General features: G+C 42.7%; 1 protein-coding gene across 1 annotated transcript; it reads right to left on the bottom strand.

Annotated features, from left to right (window-relative positions):
- Positions 1–1,263: 1,263 nt before the first annotated feature.
- LOC120795647 (synapse differentiation-inducing gene protein 1-like) lies at positions 1,264–8,937 on the bottom strand. The gene is made up of 4 exons (XM_040137723.1): positions 8,713–8,937; positions 6,643–7,089; positions 2,799–2,936; positions 1,264–2,101 (listed from the first exon to the last, which is right to left on the bottom strand). The coding sequence occupies exons 2-4, from the start codon at positions 7,066–7,068 to the stop codon at positions 1,943–1,945; spliced, it is 723 nt and encodes a 240-aa protein (XP_039993657.1). The 5' UTR covers positions 7,069–7,089; positions 8,713–8,937; the 3' UTR covers positions 1,264–1,942.
- Positions 8,938–20,416: the final 11,479 nt, after the last annotated feature.

Raw genomic sequence — 20,416 nt, 5'->3', positions numbered from 1 at the left:
AAAACTGTAAAACTGCATTAACACATTTAATGAAATATTTGCAGAAGCTCAGCTTCAACCCTCTGCAGCCTCCTGGAAAGTTTTTATTCGCATGGGGGTGGATGACTAATAAAATCAGTTTACTTCTGGTGGTCTGAGCTAGCTATGGATGCTGTGAGTGAGTGTGTGAGCAGGCGTGGGCTGAAGCTTCCTAGCTACTGAAGGAGAGAAAAAAACACATGCAGCGCTGCACTCGCTCGCCACTTCAGCACCCCATACAGCTCCCATTGATGAGAGCGGCACTTTCGCCTCTGTCTCCCCCATCAAGCCACATTTTATGCATTAGAGACTTGCTCGGAGAGAAGCTGCAAAAGAGAAAACAGACAAATTTAGGAAAGGGTCAGACTGTGCAAGCTTTTCTGTAAGACTTGCTTACTTTGCCATCTGCTCCATTTAGTATTATGCAGTGACTGATAAAATATATACCTGTAGTGAATGTTTGCTCTTCTGCTTCTTGAGCTCAGTGGCTGATCCTTACTATACGCAAAAACTGCACCTGAAGGGCGCTGAGTGGTTTAGGATATTCTAGAGGCTAATGTTCTGATTGGGTGGCAGGCGGGGCAAGAGAGCAGTATGTGCGTGATGGTCCTTCCAAATCCTGGAGGGGAATTTAGTGTTGCTCTCATTTCGTTTTGACATTCTGACTTCAGAGAGCAGGCATTGTTCCTGACGCTCTCACAACGCTCTGGCAGCTAAAGTCACCCCAAGGCTAGACAGTGAGTGAAGCCACAAAACAGGGAAGAGCCATGCCAGGTACAGCAGAGGCTTGTGCCTGCAACAGCAAATAGTCAATATAACAAGCTGTGGTCGACAATACGCTCTGACGGGCCTCTCTAAACACACAATCCATGTCTTGTTGAGTGATTCTCAACCTTTGTTGTCTAATGTAACCTCAAGAGCCCTATCATCATACTCATACCATTAATTCTCAATGCATAGGTTGTAATAACAAATAATAATAACTTTGTGAGGTGCTTATCCTTTAAGTTACATTTAGCTAGCTATTTCAACTGTTAATCTATTCCTGTTAGCTAACTCTTTTAACCTGCTCTTTAGCTAACGCGTTTTTACACATTCTCAGTTGCAGCACTTGCTGTCAGTGTGTTACAGCCGACTCTGGTTGATGACAGACACGGCAGTGGACGTTTCATTATTCATGCCAAATGTATTTATTGACTAATTTTACAGTGCACAATAAACACAACTAACCCTTATGACCACTGCTCAGCAGCTTTGTGTACACTCAGACAATCACCTTTGTTCTCTTTCTGTTAAAGGTCCACTTCCCTCTGGTTTTTCTGACTGCATCAATTTCCAGTATATCCTTGAATAAACACACATAAAACCCACCGGCTGACTTTTTTTTCCAAGAAAATCATTTACAAAGTGGACAGTACACAATCTGTAATAGTATTGACAGAGAATACATCTACTGTAAAGGTAAAATAAAAATGCGGTGACTGACTAATGTGATAAAAGGTAGGTAGTTCATTACTGCTATTAGGTCAGTTTTCTTCTAACATATAAGTACAGCACAGTCTTTGTGGAAGAGTCATCATCTTTTTCAGCAGTGTCTTTTCTTCGTATTGTGATGGTGGTGGAATACCTTGGTGGGAGTGTTGCATCCCAGAAACAAATAACTGGTGCATTCAGTCCAGATCAATATGCAGTCCAAGTAATACTCCTTCCAGACATCTTGTTTTTTCTCCTTTTCTCTCTCTCTCTCTCTCTGGCTTAGTCTTTTCTCTTCATATAACTTCTTCTTTTTCGCAGACAGCCAGTGGCAGCACAGGCACACGCCTTCAGGGGAGGCGAAGAAATCAGTCCAACCTCGTCTTTTCCCTTCCTCACTATCTTGCCTCCTCTTTCTCGCTGTCTCCCCTCAAGCAAGCTGGTCCCAGCGTTATACGTGTCCAGGCTTGGACAGGTAGGCCATGAGGGCCACAACCACCCCCACATACATCCCTGTTCCAATGGTAATGGAAAGAGCAGCCAGGAATAGAGCTCTTCTGGAGCTCATTCCTGCTCTGGAGAAGTCTCCCTTAGCGATGGCCTTGCCAGTCTGACAAAACAAAGCAGAGAGTGAAATGAGCCGGTGTGTTACTCATCAGAACTGAGTGTATGAGTAGGTGTTAAGCCACGGTTGAAAGAGAGAAAACAAGAAATGCTCTTGGGGAGCTATTAGTTACCATGGCAATTAGGTCATTATCCGTCTGACAGTGACCAATGTGTTTGGGTGTTTTGGTTTCCTATCAAAAAACGAGCCCGGTCTTTATTTATTCTTCTGAAACATTATTTTGTGTTCCGGTATAATTGTCTCTGCAATTATTGTGGAAGATGTTGCAAAACCACTTAAATATGCTGTGCTTTGTTTGAGGCTGCAGGGCGTGAGCCTAATCTTTATGGACCAGAAAGATACTGATGTTACACCAACCTAAGATGCTGCTCTAATTACAAATGAGGTCTCAGCTATGGATACAACAACTTAAAATAATGTAATTGCAGAGCACTGCTCATATGGAACATACTGCGAACCAAAACGTCAATGTTGATAGTTTCCTCAAGTGAATACAGAAGACTGACAATTGGGCTAAACCTACTACATATATGCAGTCAATCATCTGTAACATCTGCAAGGATGGTTGCACGGTGGAAAATGAGCTGCGGTAGCGCTTGTCTGAGTGCCTGTGCTCACTGACCTTAAATAGAATGCAGTGTAATCAGAGTTAATGACAGGCTTGAGGTCTCTGGGCCTTTACCTTGTGAGAGTAGTAAAAGGCAACGATGCCCAAGGGCCAGAAGCAGCAGAGCATGGAGAAGATGGCTAGGCCCAGGTAGTCCCGAGGGGGCAGCACGATGAAGTTGTCCTCACTCTCACTGTCACTGGAGCTGTCACTCTGGAATACAGCGGGTTGATAAACAATAATTACACTTCAAAAAAGGAATGGATGATACTATTTAATGTATATTTTTCACACTGGGAAATACATTTAGTCAGACAAAGTACATTTTCTTAAAATGGGACAAAAGGTGAGTGCCGTTTTCCTGAGATTGAGATCTAAATAATAATGGAGTGAGGCCGACATGTGTAGATAGTCACGTGTAATTTGGACATCTTCGCAGTGGTGCAGATCGACAACTCATGGCTGCCCCCCCCCCAGGCCACTGTATCTGCCCTCGCTCCACAGGGCAGGATGTGCTCAGCCAGCCAGAAAGGATTTCGTGCCTCTGTCAACAGCCATGAACGGCCTGACAGATAACGCAGGATTAACAGATTGTTCCATCATTGCGAGGTGTCAGGGGAAACAGCAAGAGGACAGTGTCATTTATGTGCTAAATTGCCTCTACGGCATGAGAGACCTAAAGCATTTCTCTTCAATGCACCCAGCGTCTTACGAGACAATCAGTGTTCAACAGGTTCCCAATATTTTGCCTTTTGTTTTGCTTTGTCGTGATTGTTTTGTTTTTTGTTAATGTTACCTTTTCGAGGCTAAATAGGATGTATATTTTTTTGTTTTGTTTTGTTTTTTTGTTCTTCGATGTTACCTTTATAGGTAACCACTGACTTATTTCTTGCAGAGAGTGGGTTTTTGGGATCATGTACGCTTGCTAAGAGCTTCAGCCATCGTTGCGTTTACAAGACAAGAGGTTACAATACGCCCTCTGAGCAGCGCCACTTCATCATCCTATCAAGTTGGACTGAGGGCAGACTGGACGCTGCATTGACTCAATATCGCAAAGTGTTATTACAAGACGGGATGGACCGGGGCTAGCTGGTTAGCCAGCTAGCGTCAATAGAGGAAAAGAAGTTATAGAAATAAAGCAAAAAAAGAGGTAACATTGGCGTTGCTTTCCAATGCTGGAAACAGCTCTTGGCGAGTAAAGGAATTAAGTTTGAGGCTGAATTTGCACCTTTCCTCTAGACTGGTAAGTAAACAGCTGTTAATGCTAAAGTTGGCTATGTAGCAATTGCAAAAACTTACATATAGCACCTTTAAACATGATGTGTATTTTACATTGCCTTTAGTGGTTGGACATGATGTATTGTTAAAAGGGTAGGCATCATAAGCTGTAGCTTCAGCCTACACCTACATCAGGCTAATGAATGATACATTCGAATGCCACGCAGACTACATTGGCACATCGTGCCTGCAGTGAGGACGGCAATGTGACTGCATGACTGACCTTTAAGAGGACGTGGCCTTACTTCTCTCAGTTGTCCCAGAGATGGAGGGGATGTTTGTCTAAATAAATAGCTCCCATAAGGAGCAGGTTTCATTTGTTAGTCTTGCTGCCTGCAAGAATCAATCAACGCGGGGAAAAGGAAGGCACGAAATATAAATCGATATGTACGGCAGGAACTGAACCAACCATTTTCGAGGTAATTAAAGAACAGGCAGGGAGGCGGGCAAAGACGAAAGGAACCATGCTGGTGCACTGACACCCTTATTTTTAAGCATATTGTGCTTGTGCACAAGTTTCTCTTTTAGCTTCTAATTTGATCTACATTTACCAAACCACAGCGTCTAATATAATTATCTTGAGCTATTTTGGGAGTGTTTCTGTGTAGAAACATTATTTAGATGTGGGAGGGAGGTGGAGGACATCAGCGCCATACTATCCAAACTGTTTCCACGCAGCAACATTTGCCAAAAAAGATTATGAGGCTTCCTGTTATCTGCTTTATGAACGCTGTCCACCTGGACAGCCGGGTGTGATCCATCAAAACAGCAGCTGGTCATAACCGAATAATCTAACATCACATGAATAAACTGGTGGGCACAAACAGCAGTAATCTCCTTTTATCTTTGCAGCAAGACCTGATAACAGTCCTAAGTGACTGGTGCATTCAGTCCTACTGACAGCCTGCCTGACACTGACTCCAGCCGGCTGGGGACACACTCCCAGTCTGGTCTGGTGCCAGTATAGGTGATGGAGCTCCACCGAGGTACAGTGCCTTTCACAGCCTTGTAGCAGTTCTCTCCGAGGCCTGGTTAGAGTCTGGAGAGGGGCGGTCAACTCCACAGCAAGGCACACAGAGACCCCTGCACCCTGTTATGGGCAGGGACAAGCACAGCGCTATCATCCACATGCTCTTGTTACTTTTTTGTCAGAAATTTATTTCGATGTCAAACAAATGTTGAACATCTGCTGACAAAAACTAGCCGTGGAGTTATTACTGTAAAGTTACACTACCTTGTTTTTTCCTGTTGCTGGTTGTGCACTATGAATAGGGCACAAAAGAAATGTAGAGAGATTATATGGGTTGCAGTAAGGAGTGCAACTGTAATGGGAAACTGTGTAAACACCAGATACAAACTTCCATAGACTATATCCTGGTATTTTAGGAAGTGTATGAAGCCTTCTCCAGCTCTGCTCTCTGTCTTATTTTTAGCCCCTATAGCTGTGAAAGTAAGCTGCTGTGCATCAACACACATCTGGCACATGCTCATCCCAAGTTTTGGAATATTGTCTACTCCTCAATGTATCAATAGTGTGCATGTTTGTGTGTTTTTATGAAAAAAATGACATGAATCCTATCACTGAGACACACACACACACACACACACACACACACACACACACACACACACACACACACACACACACACACACACACACACAAAGTCTCATATTCCAGCTGGAAACCAGACTTACATGTGATTGCTGTTCATCAGATTCATTTGCTCCTTTGAATTGACATGGATTAACTTTAGCTCCAGGCTCACCTGCTCCAACAGCCATGCATCAGCAGAGTCCCGCTTAATACCCTCAAAGCACGGCATTACTTTGGGCATTAATGGCGGTCACTGCCATGTCCCTGTCTATCTGCCAGGCCTCTGAGTGACAAGTACTGGCGCGATCATCAGCCCATAGAGTGCTATACTTCTTCCTCTGCCAGCTCAGAGCTCTGGGTATCTCACAAGCATCCCTGGGTGAAATTAGATTTTTACCACTTCTGAAAAGTCTTTGCTCTTTTTTGCTGTCATGGTTTTCTTTGGACAGTGTGGTTAAAGTCCTAAAAGAACAATAGCCTGGATAGATCAAATCAGATGTGTCATTTTCTTAGAATGTAATTATACAACAAAAGCGTACAATTACCCTGCACTAGATTTGAAAGATTCTAGCAAATTGACCATTGAGAGAACAGAGTGAGAAATGAGAATGAATCACACTGGCAGTCTATTAGAATGGTAAATGAAATAATAGCCATCACTACAGTATACGCCACATGACTCACTTTCTGTGGAAAGGTGGTCTTGACAATTGCGAGTAAGTGTTGAAACGCCTTTAATTTCATATAGCAACTCATTATTCCAATTACTCTGTCGATCACTGCCAAATGGCTCTTACTTGCATCAATTTGTACGTATAGTTACAGTAATTATTACCTTGTAGCTTGTAGCGGGCGTGAGGAACTTGAAGTATAACTATTTCTATTTCTGCATACTCAGAGTATAACCATGTATCAGTCTACAACTGAAATACAGTATATACTGCTTGTAGAGACCTGGTAAATGAGGCACCCACATCTCGACAATAAGATACTGCCAAAGCACTGCAGAAGACTCATTCATTCTTTGCTCTAGAGTGACATCTGACCTCATACTCAGGAGCCTGCTCATCCTCCACCTCATATGACACCGTCTGGATCTTCACATCCTTCTCTCCTTGTATGCTGTCCAGGGTGTTTTCTGTGGACACTCCATCCAACACAGTGCCCTTACTCTCCGTGAAAGTGGTCTCAAAGCTCTCGCTCTTGGAGTCCTTGCTGTGAAGACTCACGTCGTCTTTGTATAGGATGAAGCTTGGCCTGTAAAAGGCCTCCACTGCTAGGTGCAGGGACGTGGCATCCAGGAACTGCTGAGTCTTATGCTTGCCATTAGTCCCAGTGTAGTAGTAGCCGATGAGGCTGTCCTCGTAAGGCTGGCTCGGGTAGTCGCACTGGTAACCCTGGTAGTTGTTGTGGACCACGTGTCTGTTGGTTTTGTCTAGCAAGGGGTTCTGGAGCTCGCTGAGGCTCTCCATGACGATGGCAGGTTCAGACGTCTAGTGGATCAGAGGATGGAGTCCAAGAAAGATTTGTCAGTGCGACAGCCGGTCAACAACGGAATTATGAAACATTTAGGAGAGAGAAACAACAGTCTAATTAAATCATGGCACAAACTTGGGAAAATACACTAAATCTAGGTGTAATGTATTCATCCGGTTTGACATTATTAGTAATAATGTGCTCTCTCGGACATGAAATCAGCATGGCAATCAGCATTCCCCTCACAAGCTCTCGTCCGTCTGAGCCATAAAATGGCCATCTGCTATATGTTCAACTGTTGCATCTCACACCCCCAGATTCATATAATCATCCAGGGAAAAATATTTATCACTTGCCACAGCTGCCTATATCGAAAACCAGGGAAAGTGTGGCAGGTGCTGCTGTATTTTCCAGTGCATACTGATTACCTTGACTAGTCTGTGGACTGGCCTCCTTGACTCCTCCTCATTGTTTTCATTGCTACTCAAGAGTGGGAGAAATCAAGTGGAGGATCAGTTATAAAAGCATAGTAGATGAAATCATTTAATGCTTCTTTGTTCAAAGTGCTGTAGTGAGACATGAGCCACATGCTGGAAATACACACGAAAATTTACTTGATTTTCCACAGAGGAGAAGAAAAGAAGTGTGACAGAGCTTCATTTATGAGGTCTGAGAGGTGACTGAGTTGCAAAGACTGAAATACAGACATACAAGGGCTCGGCAAGAATAACTACAACACCAAAAAAACGTAGCACCATCGAGTGCAACAACATTACAAACAATAGCCTGAAGATTTGTACCAATGCCTATGACAGTCCTAACAAAAACAAGAAAAAAAATAGAAAATCGTATTGGTTTGCATTATATTGTCTGCATATGCAATGATTTCCTGACCCTCAGAGAAGACTCACAGATCTACGGGAGACCTTTGGCCCATGTGACCCCATGAGAACAAAAGCTCATGCAGCAACAGCAGGTTTTTAGAGCTGTCTGGCGTGGAGGAGCATGAATAATGTGGGACAGTGGCTGTGAATCTGAGCCCACACGCACAAAACTCAGGCTCCCCATCTTCAGCACTGCGTCCAGCGGTCTCCATCCCCAAATGCCTCTGGGGCTGAGCCACTCACCAGATAACGGGGAATTCCATTACACACTACATTAGACAACAAAACCCACATCCCACAGCCCCAAATAATTCATCTGACATGTGAAGGTGTGCACTTAGCAGACGTGAGTGTGTGCTTGGACTCCACCGTTATTAATGATCATAGGCACCCTCTGTCTCTCCACCTTCGCTTTCTCCCATCTGTTTTTGTCTGTTTACTCCAGTTTAGTATTATATATCTCATTCTCTCTCTCTGGCGCTCTTACACACGCACACACACACACACACACACACACACACACACAGATACACACCAAAGCCCACTATTTCATTATTTTGATGACATCACACCTTTTTTTATTTCACATAAAACTGCAAGTCCTTCATCTACAGATTATATGTTCCTCTTAATGAGGGAATTTTTCATATTTTTTCCCTCTTCTGTATCATACAAAGATCTCATATCTACCCTAGAATAATAGCCTAAGAATATTTGGAGATAACAGTGGCTGGACATATCCGAAAATCATCTTACCTGTAGTGGAAAATCTTGCTGCAGGTTTGTTCAGCATCGTTCCTCGGCGCAACTGAGTCGAAGGGGACGGACGGACCCACCTTTCTACTTCACATGATCAGTTTTAGGGGGAAACTGCCATCGCAGCACAGCATATGGTATCCGTTTGAAAGGGAGTTACTCCGGGTGTGTAAGAATGGACTTTGCTCGCCGAGCTCCGCCTGCTGTGGCACCGCTGCTGCGTCTGACAGGTAGATTTTACGCACAGTATCACACTGAGCTCAGGCTCCAAACAACTCCGGCAGAGGCTGAGCTGACACCTGCCACATGATTGGCTGTGTCTGTAAACTCCATTACCGACCACGGATTTGATATTTCCAAACTCTACTTGCCTTACTTGGGCGTCTTCCTCCAGCCCAGTGTCTCATGCGCTGGCACCCCCAGCGGTGCTATTTCACCTGGTTGCATAAACAGGTTGGGTGCCTCCTGATATAGCCACTGAAATGTGTTTTGGATCACATGAGCCAGCATTCCCACTTCGCAGACTCATAAGATTTGTGTCCTGAGGTAATGGTTCAGCTTAGTATTTCCACAACTTAAATGATAAGATGTTTAAGTGTTATTCATCCCCGGTAATTGCAGAAAACACAAAACACAAAAACTTCACAGCTCCTTTTCACAAAGGTTTCCTTCTGCCACATGAATTTTAGAATTCCCCTTCCTTCACATTATTTCAGCTCTCATTGTTTATTTCAGAAATTCTGCCAATTAACATTCATTTCTTCGAGCCTGCGATTTGCATGGCTTTGAATTGGTTCCCAGTATAGCACAGGAATAAGCCACTATTAAATTCATTGCACATTTATATTTGATTAATATTTCAGACAAATCCCATGCATTTATCATGAGCCTGCCAATTTGGTTGCGCCTTCAACCCCAGTCTGCTAAGCTGCTTATGATTCCATGCCACAATTTATCATTGTAAACACTGTTTACATAACATTAATATAAATGTCTTTCCCATGCAAGCAAATGGGCGACATAAACCTAATAAACCTAATTTATTTTTGATCCCACTGGAGAATGATAACTCCAATATTTACAGAGACACACTCTGCGGTTTTAGACTCATGTAAAAACACACCAAAAATATTGCCTATCAGAGGTTGTAATGCTTTGCCAAAAACTAAAAGACTGATATACAGCCACCAAACACTGGAAACATCTTATTCAGAAGGAGCACTCTGTTCCACAGACTCATAAAAATGTCTGGAGTTAATAATGAGCAAGCCCAGGCTCTGTCACTTTCACTGGGAGATGCATTAAGGTGCTGATGGACACTTTATGGGGGAAACATGGGGCTGCATTTATAAGACTGGGCACACATGAGCTGTGCCTCTTCCAGAGTCACCTTGTGCTCACATGCACAAGTCGACGTGGCATAACAGCCCTGCTGTCTCCATGATGGATACCACTCCCTCAGGAGACGAGTATATTAGAAGAGGGGGTGAGGGAGGGGCCAGAACTTGTAACCGTTTATCAATTACTTCTCTTTCTTTCTCTCTCTCTCTCTCTCTCTCTCTCTCCATCATCCTTCATACCAGTATTCAGAGTAACATTTTCTAATGAAGATCTGTGTCAAAACGGCAAAGGAACATCCACCATCAGAAACATCCACATCTAAAATTTGAGGCAAAAGCGGTACAGTTCCACGCTGCCATGTTAGGTATAGTTTATGAAAACAGAAGCTTTCTCTTTGGACCATGCTTTTGCCAGCCTTCTCTAGATGGACTGTGAATATTTATGGTCCTCACTGTGCGCCTTTCTTCTGCTCCATTTTCTACTCTATATTTAGGCACTGTGTCACTACATAGGAGATGCAGTATTTTACAAGCATCTCTTTCCTCAGAGTCTCGTCATTTAAAGAAACAAAAAGATTATTAGAGCTGAGTAAGCAGGTATTCATGTACTCCTGATTGACAAAGAGCAACACTGAAGCAGAAAATGTTTTTACAGCTACCTCTGGTATTGACTCCCGCCCACCCCAGTTTGATATCACGGCCAACTCTGACACCATGAACTTTCCTAAGGTCCATTAACCAGCTTTAATCATTTAAACGCTTTTGGGAATTAATCAGCCTAATCCGATTGGCAGAGAATATATCAAACCACTTAATTTGATCTGGCCTAGCAGGCTTTCGCGGAGGAAGGGGGGGATTTAAGCGGCTTTTCCCACATGGCCGTTCTGTGCATTATTTCCTGTTTGATTAAACGCTTGAACAAAGTGTATGCCAATAGAGCACCTCTGACCACTGAAACAACTCATGGGACTGATGGAAAAGAGTGGAAATACACCATTAAATCTGTTCGAAAACTTAGTAGTTCACTTGTACAGCTTGATTTAGACATTTATGTATTTACAGCAGTCTATCAGACGAATGTTGTATCAGTTTGATTCTTTTCACTTCAAAAACAGTCAACCATTCCTATATTTGTGATTATTTTCACAATATGAACTACTTTCTGCCGCTGGTGTTCATCACAGACACCAGGTGCTGCCAAAGAGGTCAGTTTTCAGAAAACAGTAGGGGTTCAATCCCCGCGGCGCAAGGTTCAGGTGCAAGAGCAGCGTGGGGCTCAGCATATGGGAAGGTTTTGGCCGGAGCTCCTTCCAGACCTGGAGGCATGCTGCAAACCTCAAACCTCAAACTCACTCGAACAGGAAGCCACGGCCAAACACTGCCTCACGCTCACCACCCGACTCAGGGTACAATGAGCCTGCCAGGAAACAGATGACAGCATCATGCCCTGTTATGAGCAGAGAGAGAGAGTGTAAATTAGAAGTGGTGATGAATAAGATAGTAGGTAGGTGGGGAAACGAGAACAACAGATCCAGCTGTTCACCTTCAGGCAGTGGCTATTTCATCCAAAGGAACAAATTGAGCTTAGGAGCCAACAAGCACAACAAAAAGCGGTAACAAATGAAAGCTGTTTTATAAAGCTGAGTTTGTTTACCAAAGTTTAAATTGCTGGAACCAGGCTGCCACAGATTTAATTTCTGAGAGCTGTATTACAGAACTTCACTTTTGTTATTAGATAAGGTCTGATAGTAAAGCCAGGCAGTGTAGGGCATTAAAGGAAATGAATTTATTGCCCTCTTACATCCATAATAAAAAACATAATAGTCAGAGAATGCCAACATTATGAGAAGCAGTTTCATTAAAGTGTTACAAAGTTGCACATTATGTGACTTTTCAAGGTCCTTCTACAAATGCTCAGTCAGAATATTAACAGTACGTGTCTGGAAGTTGGCCCACGTCTGTGCACCGGTTCAGGGGGAATGGATGTGCAGGGAGTCCCGAGGGACCAGCAGAGGCTTTTGGTGTTGCGATTATCTAACACACAAATGGATTATGCGTTGAATTAGATGAAAGCGCTCCACCACGAGGGGAAAGGTCGGAATTTGTCATCCACAATTTCATACACAAGTATCACTCTGTAGCTCTACCCTCCACCTGTAAGCACACATATCCCAATTAACAGTGCATAAAAAAAAAAAAGAAAAAAAAAAAGCAAAGCGTGCAACTTGTGAGAGATCCAGTCTGGAGCTGCACTACTTAACGTCAATCATAATTGGACCTTTTCCCATAGAAGGAAAGTGAACGCGTACAGTGGGGAGTTTCTCATCTTCACAGATCGCTGGCAGTGGTACAGTAGCCAACCATTCCGCTCCAGAGAGACGCCGTGAGCAGATTAATGGCATCCTCCATGGCGAGATTTGAAAACTTCCATTAATGGAACACCAATGATAATTTATTTGGACAGCCGAGCTGCTTCTCTGTGAATAATGAAGTGGCCTCGGGATCATTAATATGATGAATTCCCTCTAATGTAGAGATGCCATGCCAGAAGTCCTAGCTGTAAAAGAAAAAGAAGAAAAAAGACAGAAAAAGAAAAATACACTACCTGTGTACATTGTTTGCATTATTGATTTGTAGACTGAAACAGTTATTATTTGATACTGACACTGTGTCTCTCTTTAAGGGGATTAAAGATTTTTTTAAAGAATTAAATACCTCAGAGGATTACCATATAAAAGATTATTGGTACTAATGAACAGCATGCTGTTAATCCTGTGGAATGGGTTTGCAGGTACACCAGGAGATGAGTCAGCCAGGCAAGACAGTTGGCTGTATGACTTGCAGGGGTATGGTTTTATTCACAGTCTATCTCATCAGTCCAATAAGACGAAGTAACTGTAAGTCCCTAACCTTGCCGGAGCCGCTGTCCCTGATGTGTCACAGGACCAGCCTGCATATGTCGAGGCTTTGCATTTTATGATTTTGCATTATAACCTATTAAAACATATCTTAAACAGCAGAGGATTTAGCGTTATGTCTTCAATATGTTTCTGAGCAAAACAGAGCTCAGACGAAGCCAGATTTCCCCGTCTGTCAGTGGCTGTGGGACTGCTGTGGAAGGTTTATAAATAGCTAATCGTTTAAGAGCCGCTGCAGGTTAAGCAAGGGAGCTCGCTGAGGGCTGGGGTGACTCATCGCCCTGTCTCTTTGCATCACGTCAGTTACCTGGTGTCTGCAACTGTCGCTGCCCCCCTACCACCACCTCAAAACCACTGACTAACACGCATAAACAAGAGCCCGGTACAGGGTGCATCAGTGTATTGTGCTATTTTTCCCCCAGTTTATTAAAGTGGCTATTATACATACTTTTAGAATTATAATGAATTAAATTACAACGTCTAATGTAAAGGCAGTCACTCTTAGTCACAAACAAAGAGAGAATTGTCACTCAACTCAGCACTACAGGGCATTTTATTGACTTTAAGCTAATTGTTTTGGTTTCGTGACCTGCAACTTCTCTGTTTTTGGTTCACTTTGGTTCATTGAGTCATTCTTTGTCGCTATCTATCGAGCACCAAACAGCAGACAAAGTTGCTAAAAGTTCTGCATTTAGTGAACACAGTGGAGCATTTAGCGACCAAAGGGTCAGGTTTTTCCCTCAGGAGTTAGTGGAGACCAAGACAGGGCTAAAAAAAAAAAGTAAATATTGCAGTTACATTCATCCGGTGGACACAAACATGACTCCAAAAGAAGGTTAATGTTGCTCTGTAACCCGCTTTTTGTGTAAATTGGCATCTGTTTGCTAACACGTTTGCCACATCAACTTTATAATCCACTGCCTTCAAGTAGCCAAAAAAATCGGTTTTGCAGGGTTTAAGGACACCGTGACCTGACCAAAGCAATTTGAATAGCTTAGCACAGTGGAAACATTTTCTGCTGAAACTGAGAGTGCTGTGTCTTAACTGCAGTTTTAGTTAGCTTAGTTCCCCAGTCCAATTGCATTGCTGTGGGCCCTGATAGAGATTGTGGTTTATTTACGAAAGTCTAATGCCTTTGTGCATTCAGCAGCTGTGGAAATAGGGCCGTGCTAGAAATACTTTATCAGTGTATTACAGTTTCTCTCATGCACAAAATCACCTGGTACACTGTGAACAATAAAACTAAAATGCTGAGGTACAGATTGTAGTAGATTGCATAATCCTCTTCAGTGTAATGCGTTTGAAAACCATATTCTGCTGAAACAAAAACTGTAAAACTAATTATTTCCTTTTAATGAGGCTTGCATTATGTATGTGCTGTAAATTTCCTCCCCGCTCCCCCCTATGATTTGAATCAATAGCCACACGTCCCCTAATGTTTTTTTCTTTAATGTTCTTCTCTGAGCTGTAATTTCAGGTGGGTTTATTATCTGAGCCTTGGCAGGCTGCCGTCGGTGCCCTTTTTTAAAAAGCTATTTTCAGTGCACACTGACACTGTGGCTGATGTTGTGACTAATAAACAATACAAGAGTCCCTGGGATTCCTGTGGGTGTCAAAAGGTCAGGAAGGACCACTTATTTATGTGTGCCCTCCTGCCTCTCATTTTCAAGAGCCTCTAAGGGACCCACAGTAGATGTGAGTCTTGTTTCCACAGTGAAAGACCAATCTGGACATAATTACAGCCTGCCAAAAATCTATGATGGTCTGCTGCATGATCGTCTCGATGTTGACTTGTTGTCGACTCCCGCCTTTGAGGAGAATCAATGCTCACGTGTGTAAGCCCTGAGAGAGGAGCAGACATCACAGAGAAAGATGAATTCCTGTATATGCTCATCCATTCAAGCACTCTGGTGCAAGGTTCTTTAAATGACTGGTCTTTGGTCACCGATTCCCAGAGAGCTGTCTGCTGCAAATGAGCGATCCTCTGAGAGGCAACGCAGCAGGAGAGGATGTAGCTGATATTTTTCAAAACAACATGATGTTCTCCCATTTCATGACAGGGATATTCTCATGCTCTCCAACTTAGGAGAATAATAGTTTGGGTGATGTAAAGGCACGACAAAGACAGTAAGATCAACATCACATTAACACAGTAGCTGAAAAATGACACTTGGTGAGAAAAGGTGGCCATTGTGAGAATGATCACTGAAATCTTCTGTATGAGCTGATCTGACTATGGATGATACTTGACAACATGTCTGCACCATAACTGACATTGCTTTCCCTTGTTAGGCTGAATAATAGATGCCTAACTATGCATAATTCATCTGAAATGCAGTATTTGAGGATTTTTTTTTTTTTTCCCGAGTTCAAGGCTAGAGATGTCACCGCCAGTGTCACTGTGTCAGCTATTTATTCTCATCATCAAGAGAGAAACGGAGGCTATCTGCAGGATATAATGAGAACATCACAACCACAATTGGAGCAATTAGAGCGCACTAAACCACAGAGGAGGTGTTGCTTCGTTTTTTTCCCCTCTTTCTCTGAATTATGAACTAAACATGAATGTGAATGAATGCAATGCACACCATATTGGCCTATGCACCCATTTAGCAGATTTATAAGGTTCCTGATAAACTAACTGTGACTCCAAAGATGCTGGACACTAAAGTTAAGTCAGTTTAAGACTGGGGACTGCTGGAATTATACATATTTTATTGGCATATCCATATTTTATTGAAGTGCTCATTATGTTGAGTGATGTCTCGGATGGTGATTTAATCAGGTCCTTTTTAATCTCTCATTCATTTCACGATGCCCTATTTCCCACTTGACATTGAGTCAGAGGTGGACATGCTATTTTACTATGGCACTGCAAACTGTCAGTGAGAAAATTTCCATGTAGATTTCCACTTTGAAAGCAGGTAATAAAAAACTAATATGGGATAGTAATCTTTTTATTGATAGCGGAAAACCCAAGGACTTCCCCTTCATTTCAAGGACTGAAACTGAAAAGAGAGTGATTGGGCTCAGAATAACAAGCTGTATTCTGTTGGAAAATGGTTTTTCTCCTTGTGCTCAGAGATGTATTAGTAACTAACAATGGGTACACTATGTATGGCTGCTATTTATGCTTTTTTAATTAGATCCTGTTTTCATATTTCTTACAATATATTTCATATTATTCAAGAATTCAAGATTGACTTTAAACAAGGGTCTACAGCTGAGCCAGTGGCTTGGTGAGGCTGTTCTTAAGATGTATTTATTTGAGCCAAATGCTAATGTCAGCATGCTAACATGCTCATAATGAAAATGCCAACATGCTGTTGTTTAGCAGGTACAATGTTTACCATGTTGACCCTCCTAGTGTAGTGTGTTAGCAGGCTGATGGGATTGTCGTCAGTTTTGCAGGTATTCAGTTGGACCTCAGGTACGGGGGAAAAAAATCCAATTTTGAAAAAAGGTTAAACAATCACTGTTAAAGTTATTACAATTCATCTCGAGGGGGACATGGATGTCTGTACCAAATTTAATGCTAATCTATCAAATAGTTGCAGGGACAATTCATTTAAACCACAAATGTCAAGCACATAGTGGTGCGAGAGGAAAAAGAGATCACCGCAGTAATTACGCTTCACTCGAGCCTGTCCATCCAATAGACATTAAGATGTTGCACTAAAAATTCTGACCTGCCAGCGGCACCAGGGGAAACAAGCAATAATCCAATAGTTGTTTAATCAAAACCACATATGTCAACTTGCTGGCGGTGCTAGAGGAAAAGTCCAGGGATCACCAAAGTTTTTAGGATTCATGTTGTGAAGAATGTCTGTACCTGATTTAATGGCAATAAATCTAATAGTTGTTATGATATCTCAGTTGGACCCAAGTAGTAACATTACATTTATAGAGCTGAGACAAAAAATACACTCTATAAATGTGGGGATGAAATGTCTGTCTTCATGAATGAATTGTACTGTCAACATTACCTGGCCTGGTGCTGTATTTACATTCCATGTATTATAAAGTAATTAACCAGAGTTAAACATTATCGGCACGACAAATAGAGTCGTTTCTTCCCACAACATGTGTGTGTCCGTGTGGTATTCTATATATGGTGTGATAGTTTCTAAAATAGGTTGAACAAGTGACACCTAAGGTAACCATGGTTACCAAATATGAGGCAGAGGAAGAGGGGGATCAGAGAGGGCGAACCTGTATTGGTTATCTGGCTTAGTACGGCTAATTCCCGAGAGATGCTTCCAGTATTATACCTGAGCACTTTCACGTATCTTATAGACACGTAGCATGGGGTACAGATGGTGTGTGCATACAGTGCATCCAGATTCGAGGCAATAGCTTTGCAGCAGAGAGTGCTGATATTAAATGAAAGCTACTAAATGGCAGAGTTCCATGTAAAGGTTCCTGTATCTGCAGGCCCCCTTTGCTAAGTTGCTTTGGCAAGCAAGTAAGTGAGAAACAGGACATCACAGAGACAGCCGTGTAGGGAGGAGGCACATTTTCATCGCAAATGTTTGATTTTCTTTTTTGACAACTTGTCATTTGCTTTGGTAAAACGGGATGGAATATTAGATTTTGTGCAAATCTAGCAAATGAATTTGCATGTAGAGAAACGCATGCTTTTACCACGGTAGATATGACTGATAGAATAGTTTGCTGGATGTTTACAAATAGCAGTCCATATGTGTGTTAAGCACCGCTAACCAAACAGTATCTGATCTTAGACCAGTGATACAAACTGACAAATTAGTGTGTAATGATAGTAGAGTATTACTTGTTTGCAATATGTTTTTAAGACTTCTCAAAAAGTGATAATTTTTTCAAAACAATACAGCCAAATTAAAACAAAGGGGTAGTGCATAACACAGTTTCAGAATTGGTTGGAAACAGTATGACGGAATTTCTTAAATTTCTACATTTTAAAATATATACGATACACTGCATTTATTTTGAAAGTGAGTATCCAATCTTGGCAAAAGAATTCTTCAAATGATCCTCCGGACTGAGGCGGCTGCGGTGTGACCTTGTTGTTGCTCATTATTTCTGTAGTTTCTTCTCTCCCTGTCCACTTCCCACTTCAGTTTTATTTGTAGGGAACCTCTTAGAAGTGATTGCAACTGTGCTCGAGGCCAAAGTAACACATCTAAAAATAGTTTTGTGTAACGCGCTGGTGAAATTTCACCAAGCAACAACAAGTACTGCGGATCGGAATGTACAGTACGAGTGGGGAGAAATGCGTTCTTGGCTGAGAGCACCTACCTTGATTCATCGAAATACCCACAACTTCAGAGTCAACACGGCCCTCCCCCTCCGTTAGTGCAGCGTATTGCACCACTCACTTATTCCACTGGGACGTGAGAGTTTGAGGTTTCTGACATGCCGGGAGACAGGTTCCCAGGCAATGTGATGTATAAATGAAGAGCAGTGTCTGCACAGGTCTGGGCTGTCTACTCAGATTATCTGTGGGCTTCCTACTCTCATGCAGTCAGCAAGGCACGGGGAAGTTCAGGAAACAGCCCTATTTCTGGACCTTGTGGGTCGACTCAAGGGTTAGACCTCACGAGCGGCTCCCTGAGTCGTGCAGTCGTTACCTCTCCGCAGCGATTTTACATAAATGGCCGAGGGTCTTTACAGGTGTGTGTCCGTTTTGTCTTTTGATCCAATCTGCTCCAGTTATACACATCAAAAAACAAAAACCAGTCATCTTTCAGTTCACATTATCCTGTTCTGAGGGAACTAGCTACAGTGCTAATGGTCACTCTCCAGGGACGCCTGAAGGGACGAAAGCATCATATCAATTAATCTGAACAGTTGGCTGCTCCCTGTGGGTTGGCAGCTCACAGATGGCAGAGAGTTGTGTGTGATGTGTTTTACTTCTCTCAAGTTGACTCAAATTAGCTCGCACCCATCACACTGCTTTCTCCAGGGATCAGCGGGGTGATACTTGATGATTACAGTGAAAAATAATGGTTGGCGGAAAGTCCACAAATACAAACCGGAGTCATGCAGTGCGGTTTTGTGTGGTATCGTAGATTCAAAGGAGTCATGATACAAATGTCCTGGCTCTATTAGATTTATTTATTTATTTTGTTAAGCCCCTTAAAAATCCAAATAGACAATCAGTCTTAAGGCAATAGTTTAAAGTTTTTGGACGCTTATTTTCTTTCTTGCCCAGAGTTAGATGAGAAGATCAATACCACTCTCATGTCCGGACGTTAAGTACAAAGCTAAAGCCAGGAGATGGTTATCTTAGAGGCAGGCTGGGTTACTGAAGTGTAAAATGACAAGTTGTGGTTCAACGGGAGAGTATGTGCAAGACCATTTCTCGGTGGAGGGCAGTGACTTGGCACAAAATTGCCTGCAAAACCGCAACTATTGTCAGTTTTATACTTTAGTTTTCTTACGGATTAACATACAAGATGTATCATGTAAATAAACGAGCCTTAGAGGTGCTGGTGGGCAGACTTCTTTACCCTTGGACGGAGCCAGGATAGGCCTTCCCCCTGTTTCCAGTCTTTATGCTAAGCTAAACTAACTGTCTAGCTTTAGCGTTAGCGCCATATTTAGGGGACAGGTGTGAGAGTGGTATCAATCTTCTCATCTAAACGTTGGCCAGACCGTGACTGAGTATATTCTCAAAATGTGGAACTACTCCTTTAACTGGTGTAAGCAAGTCCCCTGTGATCTTCTGAACAGGAAGCAGTTCCACACGGTGAGTTTGACAGGGGACTGTTTCCCTCATGTACCTCGCCGGGAGAATTTAATAGACCGTCAGTGCACCCACTGAACACATCACCGACCGGTTCTCTGAAATGTGTTTAAACAAGTGTCTCTCTTTTTGCCTTATCTGCTGTACCAAATTTTAAAAAAGGAAATAAAACATCTTGTTCTGAGCAGAACTAGTGCTTGATTATTATCTGTTTCTTTCAACATGCAGTGACTGTGTATGTTCAGCTTCTCCTTCCCACTTTTCATCCTGGGGATGTGACCTTCAAAGAGAATACAGAGTAGACATGGCAGAGGAATGATACAACCATCTCTACTTCTGACCTTTAAGTGATGCATCGCCTCTGAGCAGTAAGTGTTATCAATGGTTTTGTGCCATTATGATGTGCAGGGCACATATGTCACTGTATTCTCCAGGCTTTTTAGGTAGACTGTGCTGTGTGCCTGGACATGTCCTTATAGCTAGGGTCACTGGAGAAAGCAGCAGAGGGTGGGCGGCCCACAACCACTAGCAGACTCTTAAACAGCCTGCTGGCCTTCATTAAGAGTCCTGTGGCTATTTAAGCCAGCCATGATGGAGAAGTGTGGGACTGATGGTGTAGGGACATGGACGGTCTCACACTCTCCCTCTCCTTCTCTGTTTTTGCTGCAGTGAACAATACGAGGATGCACTGCTGAGGCAAGCTGAGGCTCCATTTACCA

This window comes from Xiphias gladius, chromosome 10, assembly GCF_016859285.1.
Source record: "Xiphias gladius isolate SHS-SW01 ecotype Sanya breed wild chromosome 10, ASM1685928v1, whole genome shotgun sequence".
Lineage (NCBI taxonomy): Eukaryota > Metazoa > Chordata > Actinopteri > Istiophoriformes > Xiphiidae > Xiphias > Xiphias gladius.
Note: the sequence above shows the minus strand (reverse complement) of the source record. Positions and strands in the feature narration are given on the sequence as shown.

Excerpts from the sequence above, each read along its gene's own strand:
- LOC120795647 (XM_040137723.1), bottom strand. The coding sequence starts at position 7,068 with ATGGAGAGCCTCAGCGAGCTCCAGAACCCCTTGCTAGACAAAACCAAC. Across the intron at positions 2,937-6,642 it reads AGCAGGCTCCTGAGTATGAG|AGTGACAGCTCCAGTGACAG; the intron begins GTCAGATGTCAC and ends GCTGTATTCCAG. Across the intron at positions 2,102-2,798 it reads CCTTTTACTACTCTCACAAG|ACTGGCAAGGCCATCGCTAA; the intron begins GTAAAGGCCCAG and ends TTGTTTTGTCAG.